General features: G+C 42.0%; 2 protein-coding genes across 3 annotated transcripts; one reads left to right on the forward strand and one right to left on the reverse strand.

Moving 5' to 3' along the window:
• Nucleotides 1–389: 389 nt before the first annotated feature.
• On the forward strand, nt 390–4,301 carry LOC124206008 (clarin-2-like). The gene is made up of 4 exons (XM_046603618.1): nt 390–1,314; nt 3,146–3,334; nt 3,445–3,580; nt 3,735–4,301. The coding sequence occupies exons 1-4, from the start codon at nt 1,095–1,097 to the stop codon at nt 3,865–3,867; spliced, it is 678 nt and encodes a 225-aa protein (XP_046459574.1). The 5' UTR covers nt 390–1,094; the 3' UTR covers nt 3,868–4,301.
• A 46-nt stretch (nt 4,302–4,347) lies between these two features.
• Nucleotides 4,348–18,227, reverse strand: LOC124206006 (synaptotagmin-17-like). Of its 2 annotated transcripts, none has more exons than XM_046603617.1 (10): nt 18,088–18,227; nt 14,412–14,769; nt 13,061–13,387; nt 12,485–12,874; nt 8,661–8,928; nt 7,311–7,434; nt 5,566–5,671; nt 5,364–5,488; nt 4,956–5,053; nt 4,348–4,838 (listed from the first exon to the last, which is right to left on the reverse strand). In XM_046603617.1, exons 2-10 carry the CDS (start codon nt 14,633–14,635, stop codon nt 4,809–4,811), a joined length of 1,692 nt encoding a protein of 563 aa, XP_046459573.1. In that variant the 5' UTR covers nt 14,636–14,769; nt 18,088–18,227; the 3' UTR covers nt 4,348–4,808. The 2 variants fall into 2 exon arrangements, with proteins under 2 accessions (XP_046459573.1, XP_046459572.1); XM_046603616.1 differs by having other exon boundaries at nt 13,055–13,387.
• Nucleotides 18,228–18,267: the final 40 nt, after the last annotated feature.

An 18,267-nucleotide genomic window follows, 5' to 3' on the forward strand; every position in this document is an offset into this window, starting at 1 on the left:
TGGGAAGGTGGGGCGTGAGAGCGTTGAAACGGGAGTTAGTCCTTTCCGCTCTTGCGTTTCCCACTGAGACACACGATTCTTCTAGGATTAATCGTCATTTTCTAGTTACAAGAGATTCCAAGTAATCCTCCACCATCACCGGGAAATCATCAGCATGAATGAAACCAGTTTCATGAAACGGTATAAAATTTTTGAATCGATGCCAAAGTTTTAAGCAAATTTTGGTGTAACACTTGTTGGATTTGACAGATTATTGAAAGTGTCTGCTTCAATATTATTATTAGTCGGTCAATTTTCATCCGTTAGATGTCACTTTTTCAGATCATCACTTATATTTCACAAAAAAAAAAATATTATTCGAAAAGTTTTATTATTTCCCCGAACAGTGCAGTTTTTCCATCCCGTCTGAACCAATGGAATCAGAAGTTGATTCAAAATAGTTGCTCGTTTATTACTTCCGCTTTTGTAAGAGAATGACACAGATAGGTCGGTAGAGGTAGAGCCAGACTGTTCCAGAATGCTCGGAATTATAAGCTTTCAAAAGAAGAGAGAAAATGAAAGAGGAGGGATCTTGGATAGTCCCCTCTCTCCCCCACAGGTACGTTTTCACCCCGAGGCGTCGTATACTTGTGACGAGCTCCAGCCGGTAGCGAATATCCCAGGGTTGGCTCCGGAGCGGAAATTCAGTTGTCATTTTCACCTGCAACAGACGAGCAGCTTCTTTGTGTTTTCCCCTAAAACACAAGGGCAGACAAAAGAAAGAGCCAATTGACGTTTATTTGGAGGGCAAGCGCTTTTATACCTCGTTTGAATCGACAGTGTTTGTTTGTTTTGATCACCAACAGAACATTTATGTGTACATTGTGCGTCCCAACTTTGAAAAATAGTTTCGATCCCGTGGCATGGCGAACTGAAAAGAAACGAGACGATTCCGGTGTTGCTCCGCCTCAACAAACGATCGATGGATCCGACTTGTCATTGAAGAGAAACAGTCTCTTTAGTATTTGATCAATTGAAAGAAAGAATAAGCGTTCCAGAGTCTAAGTGGGACGGTGCTGCCGCTGGTCGCCACTGTCTGCCGATTTCACGAGATCATGAACTTGTACAAACGCGGTTTGATCTTTGCTACTTTTCTCGGCTGTTCCCTCTCGGCAGCTTTCCTGGCCGCCTCCATCAGTACTGATTCATGGGTGTACGCAGATGTCAAGCGTGTGACTAACCCGTACGAGTCTGACGGCCATGTGTTTTTCGGTCTCTTCAAAGGCAAAAGAGAACTCAACGTCGGTTACGGATGGAGAACTTATCCAGTATCAGGTACCGTACCAGTTGGCTCTATACTCTATAGGTATACATCAAGCGACCTCAATCAAGCAGCAACTCGTTTTACCTTTTTAGTCAAACTCTTTTCAGTTTGGCAGTAGAGCGTAAAGACGTCAACAATTAGAAATAATGTCAACAGAGGATAGCCTTGGACTTTTTAGAAAATTATTGATGCAACTCATATAGCAGTTGGCTCATTTAAAATTTCAAACCCGCGGGTAAAATTGAGAAATGGAAACCTTGAAAATAACCAACAAGAACAGCGTACGAAAAAAGGACTCTCAACCGCGTTGTAAGGATTATTGTCGCTAATAAAAAAATAAAAGTAAAATCATCATTTTCAATAATATCCAGGTGCAAAACCGCAGTGACCTTGTGTTGCTGTCTGTATAGTTCTTGGCTCTGTTTTCGCCGGCCCCGTGATTTCCGTTCCATAAATCTACTTTTTCCCCCAAAATATTTTCACTCGCGTGTTTTGTTTGCACCTAGGTGGAATTAAGTGTGTGCAAGCGGGGGCTGTCAGTTATCCATCCAGCTATTTTTTTTTTTTTTTTTTTTGTAAAGAAGAAAAATATCTATTCATGTCAGAGTTATTTTCAGTACTGGAATTATTCATCTTCGCCAGAAGGGAACCCAGCAGCAACTGTTGTTTTTCTGTTTTGTCGGTTAAAAAATGAAAAAAAAGAAGGTGCATATTTATGCGTATGCACGGTTGGTAAGGCAAGAGGCCTTTGAATTCTCCACGGGACGTACTACCTACCTACTACCTAACGGTACTTCTTCTGAAATGGAAGAGGAGTCAGAGAATGAGGTGAAAGGGAGGCTTGCTATATAAATTCAGGAAAAATATAGGAAGAGTTCAACCTCTTATATTCTCGAACACGGTCAGCTGAGAACAAGTCAGAAATTCCTTCCTGCTGCTGCTCGCAGTTGAAATCACCTTTGAGGCCATACAGCCATTTTTCTTCTCTTATCTCCAATTTGTTTTTCTTGCGGGGGAAGCGAATAAATATCAAACAGGGCGCTGCAGTGTGTTTGTTGTTACGCAGCCGACGTCAAACGGTGGGCGCCTTTCTGAACTCGTGACATTTATTCTGGTATTTCCAATTATTGTATCCCGAATCGAGTAACCATTGTATACTATATAGAAACTCTTATTGTGTTCGTTGCCTACGAGACACACCAAATTGGAAACGAAAAGGGCTGTAATTCGGCTTTTTTAAAGCGTCGGAAACCCCTATTTCATTTCAGTGAAATAAGGGACTTCTATTTCTAATGAAATGAAAACACGAATGCACGTAATCTTTGCACGATATCCGATAGTCAGTGAACGATAAACTGATCGGATGGTACACAGACAAACGCGAACAACTGTATCTAAAGATATGTGAGAGTAAATTTGACGATTTGTTTTTCATTTAAAAAAAAAGAAGGACGTCGATTGACGTAAGACTTTCACAATTCAAGCCGGGAAAGTGCGTAGCATCTCCGTTTGATCAGATTATGTTTGCGCAAGCCTGCATGGACTACATATGTCAACCCAAATTATTTAATCTTGCTAATCAATGATGTAACATTTAATTCAAGCCAACAAGCGCGCAAAAAACTTTTTAGTTTGAAAATTTATTTGAAGTGCAATAAGATTTAATTTTTTTAAAAAAGCTCGTTCAATGAACTATTTTTGTGGCCCTAAAATCGGAAATGAAAAGCGACACCAAATTTCTTGAATCATTAGCTACACTTTCCTTTAGTGAAATTATTTGCCTGGTGATGATTAACGACCTTAAAAATGTTAATATTGTTCATTTCTTATTCATAAATTAAGTCATAGAAAACTTCAATGGCGAGTCAGACTTTCTGAATTTTGGCCTGTGGGTCACAACCGTGACGTGCGTCAGTGGGGCGATTGTGTTCGCCGTAATTGGAGCTCTGATGGCCATTGTGAATACGACGTTGACACCTGTTGAGACCATTGCCGGACGAACCGGACTCTTTCTTTGGAACAGTCTTTCAAGTAACAGTCCTATTATATACTTAACAGTCCTACAAGTTAACGACGCTTTAAAATGCGTCTTTAATTGTGGGGTATTCACCGCATTGTTGATTTTGGTTGTCCATTTTTAGTCGTGTTTTCGGTGACCGCAATGGTGGCCTGGATCGTCCAGTTTCACCTTCGTCTCCGTTCCAACGTTCTGGTACAAGAAGACCGGGATAATCACTGGACTTCTGAAGGGAGAGCCTATCTCGGTTATTCGTTCTGGTGAGTTTATATAACTATTATATGTTTTATACTGCTATATTTTGCGCGAAATGGCGGCCATATGTACCATTTCGCAAAAGATGATGACTATTAAAACTCGTCGCTAATTGTTGGCCGCGGCCCCCTCTTGTCTTTCCCGTTTTTCGTTCATTAGGTTCGTTATCGGGTCGGCTCTAAGTCACGTGGCCAATATCATCTTGCTGGTTCTTGTCAATGCGGATGAACGCCGGAAATATGTCAAACCTTTGCCAACGGAGAAAACGAACAGTGCCGTACTTCTTTACTAGTTTTTATTTTTTTTCTTTACTGGCGTGCCTCTCCTGGTGTTCCTTTGTTCTTGAATTACATCATGCATAAGCATAACGAAAGCGTGATGTATGAGCAGGTATATGTTGGATCCAGGATTAGATCGGTATGACCTGTCATTCGTCAGCTCGTTCGTCAGTATTAATAATGATCTGCTTGAAATTATAGTGCCAGTGCCGTCGCAAGCACACAACTGCTTTTCCCCATTATTATCTTTTACCCATTTACTTTTTTGATTTCGATATTTTTTTTTGTCCCATAACTTTTGAAACTTTTCATTTTTATTTTTTTACGTGCCTATATTAATAATATGACGCATCCACAGATATTTCTGAAAATTTTGTTTTCTCCTTTGGAAATCCATGTCAGTGTCAGCGCCTAAACGTAATACAAAATACTGGATTGCTTCGTAAAACATTTGTTACAAACCATATATCATTCACACAAAAATAGGGAAATCCTTGAGCGTTGAATAATATTTTCTTATTGTAATCATGGTCTTGCTTTATATAACGCATATAATCTACATTTTGTATGTGTTATTACAGAGATCACCGATATAGTAACATATGACGATACGGATAATATATATATACTGACAACTCATAACATAAACGCGTAATCAGAACGATTTGGAACCACTTATTACGAAATCATAGAAAAGGATGTATATTATTAGATCATACTGTAATATATATATTTATATATATATCAAGGAAACAGGGAAGGACTGGTATGGACCAGAGGGAGTTTTTTTGAACCGACGTAATAACAGCGAATCACTGCTGCGCATTTATATTTGGCGCGCCGAAAAGCCAGCACATCAGCGACGACTTTTATTTTATTTCTTTCGAGTCATTATTTTGTTTTGCAAATTTGTCTTCTTCTTATTCATTTATTAATTTCGTTCTTGCAAGGTGTTTCAGCAAACGGTCACCGACGCCGGAGAAATCTAAAATATAGCCAAGGAGAAAATCAAATCAATTCAAGCCGGTGGAGAGAGAAATAGCTGCAACACAAGATGACTGAAAAGAGCGAAACGGTTCGCGTGAACCAAATACAAACGAACCTGATCGCATTCTTCTCGCGAACGGAGCGTGTGCCAATATGCAGTCGAACTCCGGTCGTCGCTCAAGATGCAATTCCAGTGACTCATCTCTTCTTCGCCTATATAAGACGTATTGATTTGTGTAGGTGTGCGTGCGTGTGTGAGGGAGAGAGAGCGTCCGAGTTGCCGGGGATAACGCAGCAGAGTAGCGACCAAGCCAATGAGTTGAAAAGAAAGATTGTATCAGTATTAAGGGACAGAGTAGCGGTATATGAGGCTCTGAGGGAGTTCTGGGAAGAGAAGAAGAAGAAGACGAAGGCAAGGCAAGATAGAGAATATATCAAAAGGAATATAAGCAGAGCGCAAATTGAACGAGCTGCGCCACAGCTCGCGCTAGTCTCTGCGGAGATGATTGAATGCAACTAATACCTGATGGCTCTTTGGCCGATAGGACGATCCTCCCGATGAAATCATCCTTTGCAATTCCACCATTGAAATCCCAAACGCTGACTACCAAGCTAGATTCAGGCAACTCGGCTGCCGCAACATTGAAACTTTTCATGGGGTATGGCCAACAAACCAATATTTAAAAAATCGTATTAAATGCATCATGAAAAATAAATGCATGTACCTGATTGTTTCGCCCCAGACAGGATCGATGGTGTTTCTCTTGCGAGATGATTTTTTCGTCTTGATATGCTTGCCAGCCACCACGAGAGAGACCCTGACATACGGCACTGGTGAAATTGAAAAAAATAGGAGTCAAAAGGTCGAAGATTGTCTTATAAATACGGACACATGACAATGTAGCAACAAGCAGAAAGACGAATAGTGAATAGTGGGTTATTCGAAGAGTTGCATGTCAACTCAACAAGTTCTTTAGTTAATATTATGTTTAACAATTGGGATATAGGCTGGTGCTGGTCTATAGAAAATAGGACTAGCGAATCAGAAAGCTAGGCCTAATTCAGTTCTCCAACTGACGTATAATATTCTGCTCTGAAATTTTCAGGAAAGAGGAAGAAAAATCTTTTCATGTTTAGAAATTGAGATGTGTATAGATCGAAAAAATGTTGAACAAACCTATTGTGTGTGTATTTAATTATCGAGAAATGCCTCGATCCATTTTTTGTTAGCTAATTTCATTAGTTTTTTTTTTTTTTTTCGATTGATATGTGATTACTTTCCACCAAAAAAATCTGGCGTTCCAAATTTAATTTGCGGATAAATGCGAATAGGTAAGTTCAGTGTTGAATAATAACAATACAATTTTAGTAATAGAATGTGCCGCTGAAAGTTCCTTGATTTCTCAGAAATGAAACTATAAATTGTGTAACTTCAATAATAAAATAATGGCTTGAGTAGGCAGGTATCGATTTTTTAAATAATATTTCGTCGGATTCTAAAAGTATCAAAACAATTTAGGTAAACAAATACGTACGGTCGATGTATTTGGTTTGTGGGGACACTCTTTCGACGAATCAATTAATTCTCACTGGATAAAGTTTGCTAGTATAACACTGAACGAAGAGGCCATGAAACCGTAATAAGTAGGTAGGCGTATAAACTAAGTAATCGATGGGCGCGGACGAGTGAAGAATCAAACATTCTTGTCAAAAATTTTCAGTCTGCTCGTTCAAGCATTTTGGGTGGAATGGTATAAGCGGATCTTCCAAAAACCGATAGCTATATCGCCCTTCTACTCTTCTTATATTAATTCAATAGCCGTTAAGCTATTTGATAAAGGTGAAACTTGTGCGAGAGGCATTGAATTAGAGGGGACAGTATGCAGTGATTTAGAACTTGCAGGTCGAAACGGCTTTTAAGAATATTTCAGCTTTAAAAGAATTTTAAGTCGGAGATAGCCCACAGCCGGAAGGAAATAATCAAATCAGTGCTTATGATTGCTTGATATACCATCTCAAGATTTCATGCCTCCACCTGCGTGTGGATTCTTTACGTCAACTTATATATTCCTATGAGATTTGATTCCAGGGAAGAGACCGAAATGATTCGACAAACATTGTAAAGAATCATTGGGTCCATGTATAAAGGGCTTGGGATGTACGGACGTATATACTCAGAAAAGGGCACTTGTACGCAACACTGAAGACGTCCTGCCGGGGTACTCAGTTGAACTTTGTCGTCATCAGCCTCAAAGTGCTGGTAAATGTTAAGTCCTTGATCGATATTATAAGAGTTAGATATATGCCAGCTACGTAGTATATAGCCTTGAGGAAGCACATTGTTGCAGACTACTTGCAGAGTTTGAAGCGATATCTTACATCTACCATTGTTGGTGCTTTCTGCGCAACTATACTAATTGTTATAGAGCCCATATATCATAGTGGACAATGTAACCAACAACTAACTTACCGGAGCCTCCGAAATTGGTTTGTAAAAGTTGTTTCCCTCGGAGAAGGTCCAAGTTGAGTCTTCGGGCAGAGGGGAGGTACGTCAGTGAGACAAGAATCTCTCCTAATTCGGGAGAATGCGAATCCTGTATACGATGCATAAATAAATAGATTCAAACGGTACACTGTAGTAATCCATTTTCACAGCAAAGAAAAGAGATTAGTGCACAAATAACGGAAATATGCTGGCCCGATATCACTTTACTTTGTCGCCACTTTTTGCTTATTATCTAGTCTCTGAACTACATAAATCTGCAATAAATCGAAAACTTCTTGGTGCTTCAAGTCAGACACAACTTTCGGCCGGTGATGAAGATTAAAGTTACGTTGATAGGCTGTGGGGGGAGTAGCTACTCTGTTAAGCTCATCATTAATATCGTAAAATTTCGATTCTGCCATATCTTCAGACCGGAAACGGATTGTTAAAGTAGGCTACAGATATATGAAGAAGCTTGTTTGGGTGTAATTGACACAAAACTTGGTCCAGGATCAAATTGTGTACGTACATAGTCTGTGCCAAAGAGTTCTTCGCTCCAATTGATCATTACTACAATATTGTAATAAATTTTAATTGGCTCGTTATTTTCCGATGCGCAATCATGTATCGCTGGGAATATATACGTACAACCAGCATTCATCTATATGTGTACATCATAAAAAGTAGCCCAGCAGCCTATGCCTATTATCGAGAACCCCATGCCGTTTCCGTTTGCTGTCGTCAGCATTCGAAACGCACAAACAAACGGTACAGCTAGGACTGCTGGTTGTCTGACACAGCGCCCTATTCAGACGTCATATAACGGTTGCACACGCAGCGATCGAAATGGTCCGACATTTCAGACGAATCGTTCAAAACCCAAAAAAAGAAAACCCAAAAGAGAATAAAACCTCAATTCCGTTTGTAGACTGACCGACGTAATCGTGTGATTTTTCTTCCATTCCAATTCCTTACGCAATGTTAGTATATAACTGTATAGACGACGATCCATTATATCATAGAAAATATGTGACGGGACGTGGCTTTTCTAACATACGCAAAAGGATGCTACAATGGAAAAGTAATAAAACCATCAACAAATAAGTCCCCGTTTTGAAATCCAATTAGAAAAATGATAACATCTTTTTTTTTCGAGTTTTCGGGATATTTCCGGACCAGCCCAGCCAGCGGATATTATTTATTTGAATTAAGTTGTTTACTATATATGCCGCTATATAAAGATTACAGGCAAAGCAATACACTCTCTCTCTCTCTTTACCTGGAATTGAGTGCTGCTGGACGCCGGAGCGGACGATATTGTTTATAAAGGCTTACTTGATCGGTGGGTCGGATCCTTTTCCAGATGTGAACTCCTTTGATAAGATTGAGATCGGAGAGTGGAAGGAGGACTTGGCCGATGACGTGATGCCGGTGGGTCGATCGATTCAGATCCTGAACTTTGAGCATCAGCGTTCGCTTCAGCACTTCTCGGTGGGCCAGCTCGTAGGTGAAACCGTGATTGAAGACCGGATTTTGGGTTTTGCGTTGCACCGGTGTCTGGCGGCCATCACGTTGATCCGGTAACAAATACACACGAACGTATCTGGCGAAAAAAGGAAAAAAATAAATCGAGCTATCCGGAATAAAGCGCCAATTTGCGATAGAGCCATAGAGGCGACCAGCGTCTATTTTTCTTTTTTCTCTACTATCATGTCCTTTGTTGGCTGCGGTTTTGCTACGTTCACCCAACTGCCCACATTATCTAGTAAACAAAATGTTGAAGTCATCATCTTGAAATAATTGCGGCACAAAATACAAGCGGTTGGCAGCTCAAATAAACTGGAGCGATTGTCTAGTTTTTGGCTTTTTTTGTAGTGAATAACTTCATGTTATTCCCATTGAAAAAACCGGAGCAGGATTTATTTGCGTTAAGATGACTTTCGTTGCCAAACCCCCTTGGGCTGACACTCTGTTCAAAAAAGGGAAATGTATAGTTGGTTGACCTTAAGGGCATCAATCTGCTGCATAGATCTGTGCTCTGCCCACGGATCGCCCACGAATGCCTTTTTGCAGTTTCGTAATGGTCTTTCAGCTCGATATAGATATACTGTATCCGATCTGAAATTCGAGCAGCACGTTATCAGTCTATACGGAACAAAAGGGGTTGGATAAATATGAATAACTGGGAATGGTGGGGTGTAGAGACCGAAGAAATATCAGTGAAGAAAACTAATGGGAAAACCGAGAAACAAAGGGAAGTAAATGGGCGGGGGGAAGGAAGTACGAAAGCGGAATCATAATCAAATTATGATGACTTATACTAATTAGAAAACGACCATGGGCATGTAATATAGGGAAGAAGGTACAGGTGCTGCAGCATGGGCCAGATGAGAATAATACAAAGACAAGAGGAGAGAGAATTGCCCGAGTTATAGTTCTCCTATTATTTGTTGTACATATAAAGACGGCGGAAGAGATGGGGGGAGGGAGAATAGACGAGGGGAGAAATGAGGCATGGACACACAGCCATTCGTATGTGCATTGTCTTTTGTAAATGCCAACTGCTTTGGCCAACGCTGAGTTTGTGCGCTGTGGCAGGAGCAGCAGTAGAGTCTCAGCTTGGGCGAAATATCGACCGGTCCGCAACCGACAGAAGCAGCTCGCAATGGTCTAGAAGATGCGCGCCAGGGTTGGAGCTAAATCGCTTCCCAAACAATGCGATTATTTTCAAAAGGACAAAATAAAAACCCCCTGCCGGATTACAACGTATACACAACAAGGTCTGCTGCTGGCCTGCTGCTGCTGCTGTCTTTTCTTTTTTATCATCAGGTTCATCTCTTCTACGACCCATCTTTATAAGAATATGAATCGTCTCTACAACTCTTTTGTGTGCTGCTGTTGTGTATAGTTTCCGATCCGTCGTCGGCAAACAAAACGCGCCGCTTTTGTCTGCGCTGGGCCAAAGATCAGCTCTAAGGCTATGCATACAGGATATTAGACGCTGTCGATGGATTGGTGGCGCTTGTTCAATCAACCGAATCAAGCGCAGAGAAATTTTCGGAAACATTCCGTCCGGAATCACTACGGATCCCGGAGGGGCGGGATTCAGAATTTTTTAAGCGCACCGGAGAGTGTAGACAGACACAGAGGTCGAGTGAGACTATATGGTGGATATTTCGACCCAAATATTTGCTTCAATATGAGAACAGATATGAACGCCGAGCACATAATGAGTTCACCCAAGTCGCGACGCTTTCCTTATAGGAGAAACGACTCGAAATGAGAACGACGAAAAGGAGTCTAGATGAGCTAGCGATAGCTGCCGGCGGTATAGATATACTGTCCACTAGATATAAGCTCCGTGCCGGAATAGATAGAGATATCTACCTTTTGAATCAGTATACGCCATTGCCGTCGAGGGCGGATTGCTGATGCTGGTCGCGCGTTATGAATTTCATGATGCGTCTGTCTAGTACGTATAGGATCTAGCTAGCTGTCTGTGTGTCTATAATGTGTATTCTAGATGCGTCTCAGGCGCGCCTTGCAACGCTGTTTACCTTGTGTCAAATAACTTGATTGAAAGGGAATCCTCTCCAGCAGCTCGGCATGAAAACGGAAATGTAGGGCGCCATTAAAGGTGATGCAACGGCGGCTCAGCGGCCGTGTGAGACGCACAAGTTTCTCATCAGTATGTCGCCACATCACCGCTGTATGTACGTACATATCTACGCAGATACTTTCCAGGTATATAGCACTTCAAGGTGCGTTGAACAAACTCTCACTCAAAGACCCCCCATAGATATTTTCACTGCTGTTTAGTCGTCATGAGAATATGGCGCACAAGAAAGAGCTCATCAACGTTGAGCAGGACTAACGCTTTAGACGGCGGCTGCTGATGAGCTTCAACATCAGTACATATCCTTTTGAAACCCTTCCGAAAGTTTCAAAGTTTCCAACGCAAGTGAGCGACGAGTGCGTAGTTTCGCCGTGCTCCGGGCAATGGTATATTATAGACAGCCAGGCAGACAGATCATCTCCTTCCAATCTCCATCATTCCGGGGAAACTTCCAAGACTTAATAGACAGCATCAGCGTCATAAATTTCGCGATGGCATTGGAAATCGGCTGCTGCTATAGCCTATACCTATATAGGCTAATATAGTATCCAGCCGTGGATGTAAACCTCTTCTGCTACATCACATGATGATCAATAATGCACGGGTTAGTATAATTGGTTAATGTGACGTGACGCAGGGCTATATAAGTGGCTAGAAGCGACTGCATAAGGTCCCGCCGACATCGATCTTTCTATTGTCTAAATAGGAGAGGCCACACATAATAGCCGTATGAGTAGTAGGATGTAACTATATAGCCCGAGACTAGACTTATTGCATGACGGCGTATTATAGAGCTTTATACACTGATATTATATATATATTAACGTGCTCAGCGATTTCTTGTGAATCCTTCCGTATTCTTGTCAAGTCTCTCGTCATGTAATACTGACTTAATGTCACGGTAATTCCGCATATTCTTTGTCACCTTCTCTACGATTATGCCAAGAATAATGGCACGTCTACTTGTGAGCGAAATAACGTCCAAACGCCTCGCAATATAGTGACACACTTGGTTGTCGGCTATCAAAAAAAGCTGCACGGCTCGAGATGTAACATCTAAACCGTTTTAGATTAGAGCGCCGAATCAATTCACCTCTACCAGTTGAATCATTTGATGCAAGGGTTATCATCCGGTATTCACATAATCGGAGTGCTGCTGATTCCAAGGAACTCGCTCTCTCACTCTCGAAGAAATTCATGAGTGAAATTAACTCTAGACTAATATACCATTCACAGCATGACTATTCTAAATGTGTATACACTGTGTACGGTACACATGTAGAGCTGATGGTGCATACTGCATGGTACTGACTGGTCTCTAGGAATGAATTATTCGATCGATATATAGCAGCATCTATCCGCTGTGAAAAGTTATATGGGATGGAATGCAGAGGGCATTAACGCAGTCTCGAGTTCAATGAATCAAATCAAAGCGCAAAACGAGCGGAATCGATCCGACCATCCGACATCGACACTTGATACCAAATAATCTGGTACGCCATATGTGACTTTGCACAGTGCTGATGATATGATTCAAACTTACGGGTTGGAATGAGGCGGATCCTTGCGGTGCCGACTCGGAGTGAAGGACGAGTCCTGCGCCAACTGGGCCGGTTGCTGCTGCTCTTGCTGCTGGCTGGCGTCGCTTGCGGGAAGGGCGGCGACGACAGCGGCGGCGACGACGGCCGGCTTGGGCAGCGGCAAATGGCAAGCTTCGACGATTTTGACCAGGAGGATTTTCTTGTGATCGTCGTAAATGAGCGAGAAGTGGATCTGTCCTAAGGGCGTCGCTTCGATGGGTCCGTCAAAATGGAGGTCGACGTCGCCGTAGCCGCAGAGCCCGGCGTCCATTGACACGCCTTCCATCGACTCGACCGACGTCTGGGCGTACAACTCCGGCTGGAGACTCTCTATAGACACTTCTGGCGTCAAGCTGTCGCCATCAATCAATAACAAGTACATTATGAATAACCTTTCATAAAGTTCAACGACCTTTCACATTATGACATTTAACAAAAAATCAATTTCATATCATGAAGACAAAAAAGTAAAAGGGATATCTACAGTATATAATGTATTTTTTTTTCTTATATTCTAAATGTAAAAGGCTTACTGGTACTTTTTGCGCCTGGTCGTGGAGCTCGTAGGTGGAGTGGTGGCCGAATGGCTAGTGCCATTGGCGCCGGGAGCTGATTGCTGATGTTGGCCGGACGGGCGGTTTGTCCATCCGCTCCAGAATTCGATGGTGCTGCGACTTTCGAACGAAGGTAATGTCTGGCCGAACCACAGGACTCGTCTCTGCCAAATTTGGCGGTACATTTCCGTTTTGAGACTGCTGCTGCGGACTTCTTTCAGAAGGTGACTTTCTTCTTCGCCGTGCTGGCCTCCGCCGTTGGCACTGGCTGTGGCGTTGTTGGCTCCGCCGGCCGTTGCTCCTTCTGACGACCTTCAATTGACCATTTCGAAATATATTTCAATAAAATATACATGTTGCCGACACGCCGACTGAATTTTATTGGCCGCTTGTTGCTTGCAGCTGTACGACCCAGACAAGAATGGAACGAGTCAAGTCTAGTATAGTAAAAGGCTATAAATATATGGTAGTCAGTGGATGAGATTAGTATCATTTCCTTTCATCACTCGCGTCATAGCATCAGGAGATTGCTAGTTGGCATACATCCGCCATCCAAGCGTATAATATCGCCCAGCGTTATGGGATATCCAAAATTGATTTAACAGTAATTGCATAAAGGGTGCCGAAAGCTACCGGCTATTGCATCAAAAGATTATGACGATCAATTAACTTTTAAAATGTTTTTGAAATCAAGTCTAAGACGTACTCCTCTAGTAGCTATATTTTTAATAGTAGCTATATTTTAATACTCTATAGTAGCTATATTTTTCGCATTCATATTTAAATGAGCAAAAATGTACATCTTCTGTGTAAACGTGCTTTTGATTCACCCATAAGACCATACAAGAAAAATTGCAGATTAATGAAACACAATTCGAGTGCTACCTCGACTAGAAATTTTGGCGCTTGATTGTTTGTAATAATTGATTTAAGATGAATTCGCAAGTGATCTTTGACTCCGTCTGCTCTTCCAAGTCAGCAGATTATAATTGCTTCAAGTCAATAAAAGGCAAATAAGTAGAAAAAGAAAAAAAAAAACTGTTTCAACGTGGCAACGAAAATGTGCAGCAGTCGACGCTCACCGAGTGATTCCATAAAGTCAAACATTTATCATAATCGATATCGAACGCGCGTATATACAGTCTAGAGAGAGAGACATGCGTGTGTGTGTCTCCCGCTACGAGTTGCAACAACAAAGAATGCTTAACGACTGTTAATAGCGCGTTTTTATAATATATAGCTAAGCATATAGCTGATGCTGAGCTCTGCTGTGTATATAGTACCTTATCAGAATCGAGCACATATTACTGGGTTAAATAGGCAATACGGTACATACTTGGCACTGTGTGTGGGGGTACCGACGCTGTTCGGATGAAGAGACGCCGAAAGGTTTTGGCCGCCGGATTGTTGGGCGGATGAGGCGTTGATATCTTGTTGATGCAGAATGTACTCGATATCCTTCTTCTGCTGGCGCCAGTCTTGCTGGCGCTCGTGGTCGCTGTTGTCGGGACAGCAGCAGCAGAACCGACAGACGGCGTAGTAGACGTCCATCATCAGCATCCAGCCTACTTTTTTTGGGTTGCTCACGCCCCTTGGTCCTTCCGCTTCTTCTCGCCTTTTTCCGATTCGCTTCCGCTTCTTTCAACACTTGCTCCTGCGGCTGCTCCTTCACTCTCGCCGCTTTCTCTTGTAGTCTGTGTATAATAATTAGCATGCGACAATCTTAAATTCAGATGGAGTTGCCAGGTTACCGTGACTGACTTTGATTTCACGATTATTACAGCACCCCAGCAGCACAGACAGACAATAGCAACCGAAACCAAGGAATTATGGCCTACCAAACATTTCGTTTTTTCTAGTTTTATATGGGGATAAGTTCGTTAGACAGAGGCTCATCTTTACAGTTATACGGAAAATCTCATTTCTTTCTTGGGTATTATACGAAATAATCAATTCATTTTTAAATGTAGATGAATGAGGAACTTCCATCAAATTAACTCTTAAACCAACAAACATGAAATAATGCAGCGGTAAACCACATGTTGATATTGCTGTATATGTCTATCTGCACTGAGCGTGACCAAGCAGGAAAAAAAGTCTAAAAAAAAACCTCAAGTTAAACTATTAATGCGTTCAACATACGCACACACAGGTCTGCCAACCGTCGGTGTTTAATGGTGTGCTTCAAGACGCAGTGTACATATATACATAGTAAGTATAGGGGTTTTTCAGGAACACTATGAATATTGTCATTACAAACGCACCGACGGTGGGAATTGATCAGAAATTATCGAGGTCGTTTTGCAGAGCGCTGTTTATGTCCATACGACAGTGTGTGCAATACCTTTCCTTGCTGAAATGCAGGGGGCCGATTATTATTGTCCGTATATATAGTCTACTTCTAGGTAAAGGAACGTTGCCAATGATGGAACTGATACATGAGAGGTTTATCGACGTCGAGGTAATAAATCAGCAGTCAACTGGAAGACCCGCTCGAGCATGTGGCATAGGTATACTACCTTATATGACACGAGACCTATACCGATACTATACTCTAATACTCTCTGCAGTCCGTATATAGGCCAAAAGAGAGGCTTATTACTAGGCACTATAGAGTCTGTACAGGGAAGACTAGAATTGAAAGGTCTATACAACTGCTGATGTTTGATGTCTATAATAGATCGCGTATATAGCAGCCTACAATACATATATACAACCAGAACCCCTCACCCCACGACGAATCTTTGTGTGAATTCGTGTAGGCTGTATAGCTGTAGTTTGGGCGTTCTGTGGAAGACCTGCTGCGTTTCCCGATCGCATTGTACTAGCTAGATGTCTGTTATTGACAAAAATTCGATATGTTACTTTTTTTCAAAAGAAAAATATATACCTTTAAAAAAAAGGGAAAGAATAAACATTTGCGCACGCGAAACATTTTTTTGTTATTACTAAAGAAAATGTTTTCAACTGTGTGTGCGTCTGAAAACAAAAGAGACATGGAAGAAAGAAGAAGAAGCGTCTTTTTTTTCTCAAACAAATTATCTTTTCTTTCACTTAACCTTGGAGAACAAAAATATAGAACGAATGTTTAACCTCAATTCCTCTCGGCCCGGAAAAAAAAAGCTGGGCGAACGTGTAATCTTTTTAACAATTTTTCGGCGGGCTAAATTGAACTATGCACGCGGAACGTGGGGGGTCGTCATAGTATCGGTAAATTGCGTCGCCTTCCTTTTTTCCCGTCTGTACTACTACCGGTTTAGGTTATCCCCTTATTAAAATGGTTATGGAGACGACCGAGACGGAACGGAATCTCAAGAAAAGTCCTGGAAAAAAGACAAACAAAAATTGGGCCGTCTCTCCTTTTTTCTTTTGTTCTTCTCGCAGCAGGAGAAACTGCCAAAGCAAAAAAGCAAAAGAAAAAACTGAAATGATTATAGTGAAGAGCTAGCAGCTAGGAGAAAAATGACTCTGTTGTCTACTTTGTCGTCCATGAAAATTGCAACAGATTTTCTTCGCCCAACTTGCGCCCAAAGTATAGGTGTGCACGTACTGTAGAAGAAGCTTTTGCCGACGAGACTCGAGAGATGTATATACAAATATGTCAAGGCTTTGAAATATTAAACTGTCAATGTCGTTCAATGAAACATGATTTCTCCCGAACAATTTCTACGCTGGGAACTTCTATATTCTAGTCTGTGCTATGGTGGCCCATTGTATATTTACGGGGCGCAACACCATCCATCACCATGCGAGAGAGTCTCACAATATAAATGGGTAGGTCTAATACACACAATAACAAGGCCCCTGGCCCCTCTTGTTGCTCGTCTTCTGCGACGTGCTCCTGCTGGTCACGCCGAGTGCGTGTATAACAGAGTGGTCACGCAGTCTCGGCGTTATCAGATTAGATTGCGATTCGCGGGCATGTCGCGGTTATAATAGTTGCACAAAGGCTTACAATCAGGGAAACGAGAATGTATATATATACATATGCAGTAGTCCGGCGGAACAATAGATTTTGCGATGAACCCCCGCAGGTCCGGCCGGCCAGGAAAATCGGCGTCTGCTGCCAAAAGAGCAACAGCAGTCCGGCCAGAGAAACAAATGAGGATCAAGTCGTCCTAATAGGCAAAAGCCATAAAGGGCATGGAAAGGAGAGGCTATAGCGCCACCATACTCTCTCTTTGTTGTGTGGTCCCCATATAAACTCACCAATAATAATCGATAGCGGCTACTACCCGTCACTTTACGGGCCATCTTACCGGTTGAATTATGGGCGACTATAGGTCTGACTCTGACTCTGCTTTAGGACTCTAATGGCCTCTGCCATCATGTGGGGTGGGCCATCAGCAATAAAACAAAAGGTGTGATCAAATCCACTCTTATTAGTCACATTTACCTAGGAAAAAAGTTAAATGGTTCTAAAGCGCAGACAGTCTCCAAAAGGCTAAGGAAATCTCTCTTTAAAAAAATCTATAGGCGCCAACCAGTTAAGACTCTTTTAATAGACTTGCTGATAACCTCAAATGTTCATCCCTAAACAAAAGATTAGACCACCCAGAAAGAAAACAACAACTCTTAAGACCTTATAGCTCTATACTACTTAAAAAAAAGTCTGTAAGCTCTAGACTGCCGTCAGCACAGCAGCAGGTATCAATAAATGGCGCAACTTTCTATTTTCGTCTATAGCAGCAAATAAAAGAGAGATCCATTAATTCCATGACGGGGGGAAATTGCGACATCAATCTCCCTTTTGGAAGCCACAAAGCCCGCGAGTGAATAAAAATCAGGTCCTAGTACTCCAATGGACAACTGACAGAGCAGCAGCTCACATAATGGTATGACTAAGTGTCGCTTGTCAAAAGTTTGATAACTTACATCATACGGCAACTTTTGTCGAGAGATGTGTGAGACGCAAAGTCGAAACGTGTAATATATCTACTATACTGGTCGTCTTTGTTGTTTGTGCTATTGGGTTTCAAGAGCAAGGAATGGCGCCGTGTTTTGAGTCTTACCTGATGCTGGTGTAATGGAAGCACTATCGGAAGAGGCCATCCACGGCGCAACGAGAGTGGGTAACGAATGACTGGTAGAGCGATCATCAGGTTGCCGTCAGTCTATAGGAGACGTACGATGGGGGGGGGGATAGTATAGGAAAAGGTGACGGGCGGGCGGACGGGCGTCGGGGTGTCGGC

Source organism: Daphnia pulex, chromosome 10 (assembly GCF_021134715.1).
Source record: "Daphnia pulex isolate KAP4 chromosome 10, ASM2113471v1".
In the NCBI taxonomy this organism is placed as follows: domain Eukaryota; kingdom Metazoa; phylum Arthropoda; class Branchiopoda; order Diplostraca; family Daphniidae; genus Daphnia; species Daphnia pulex.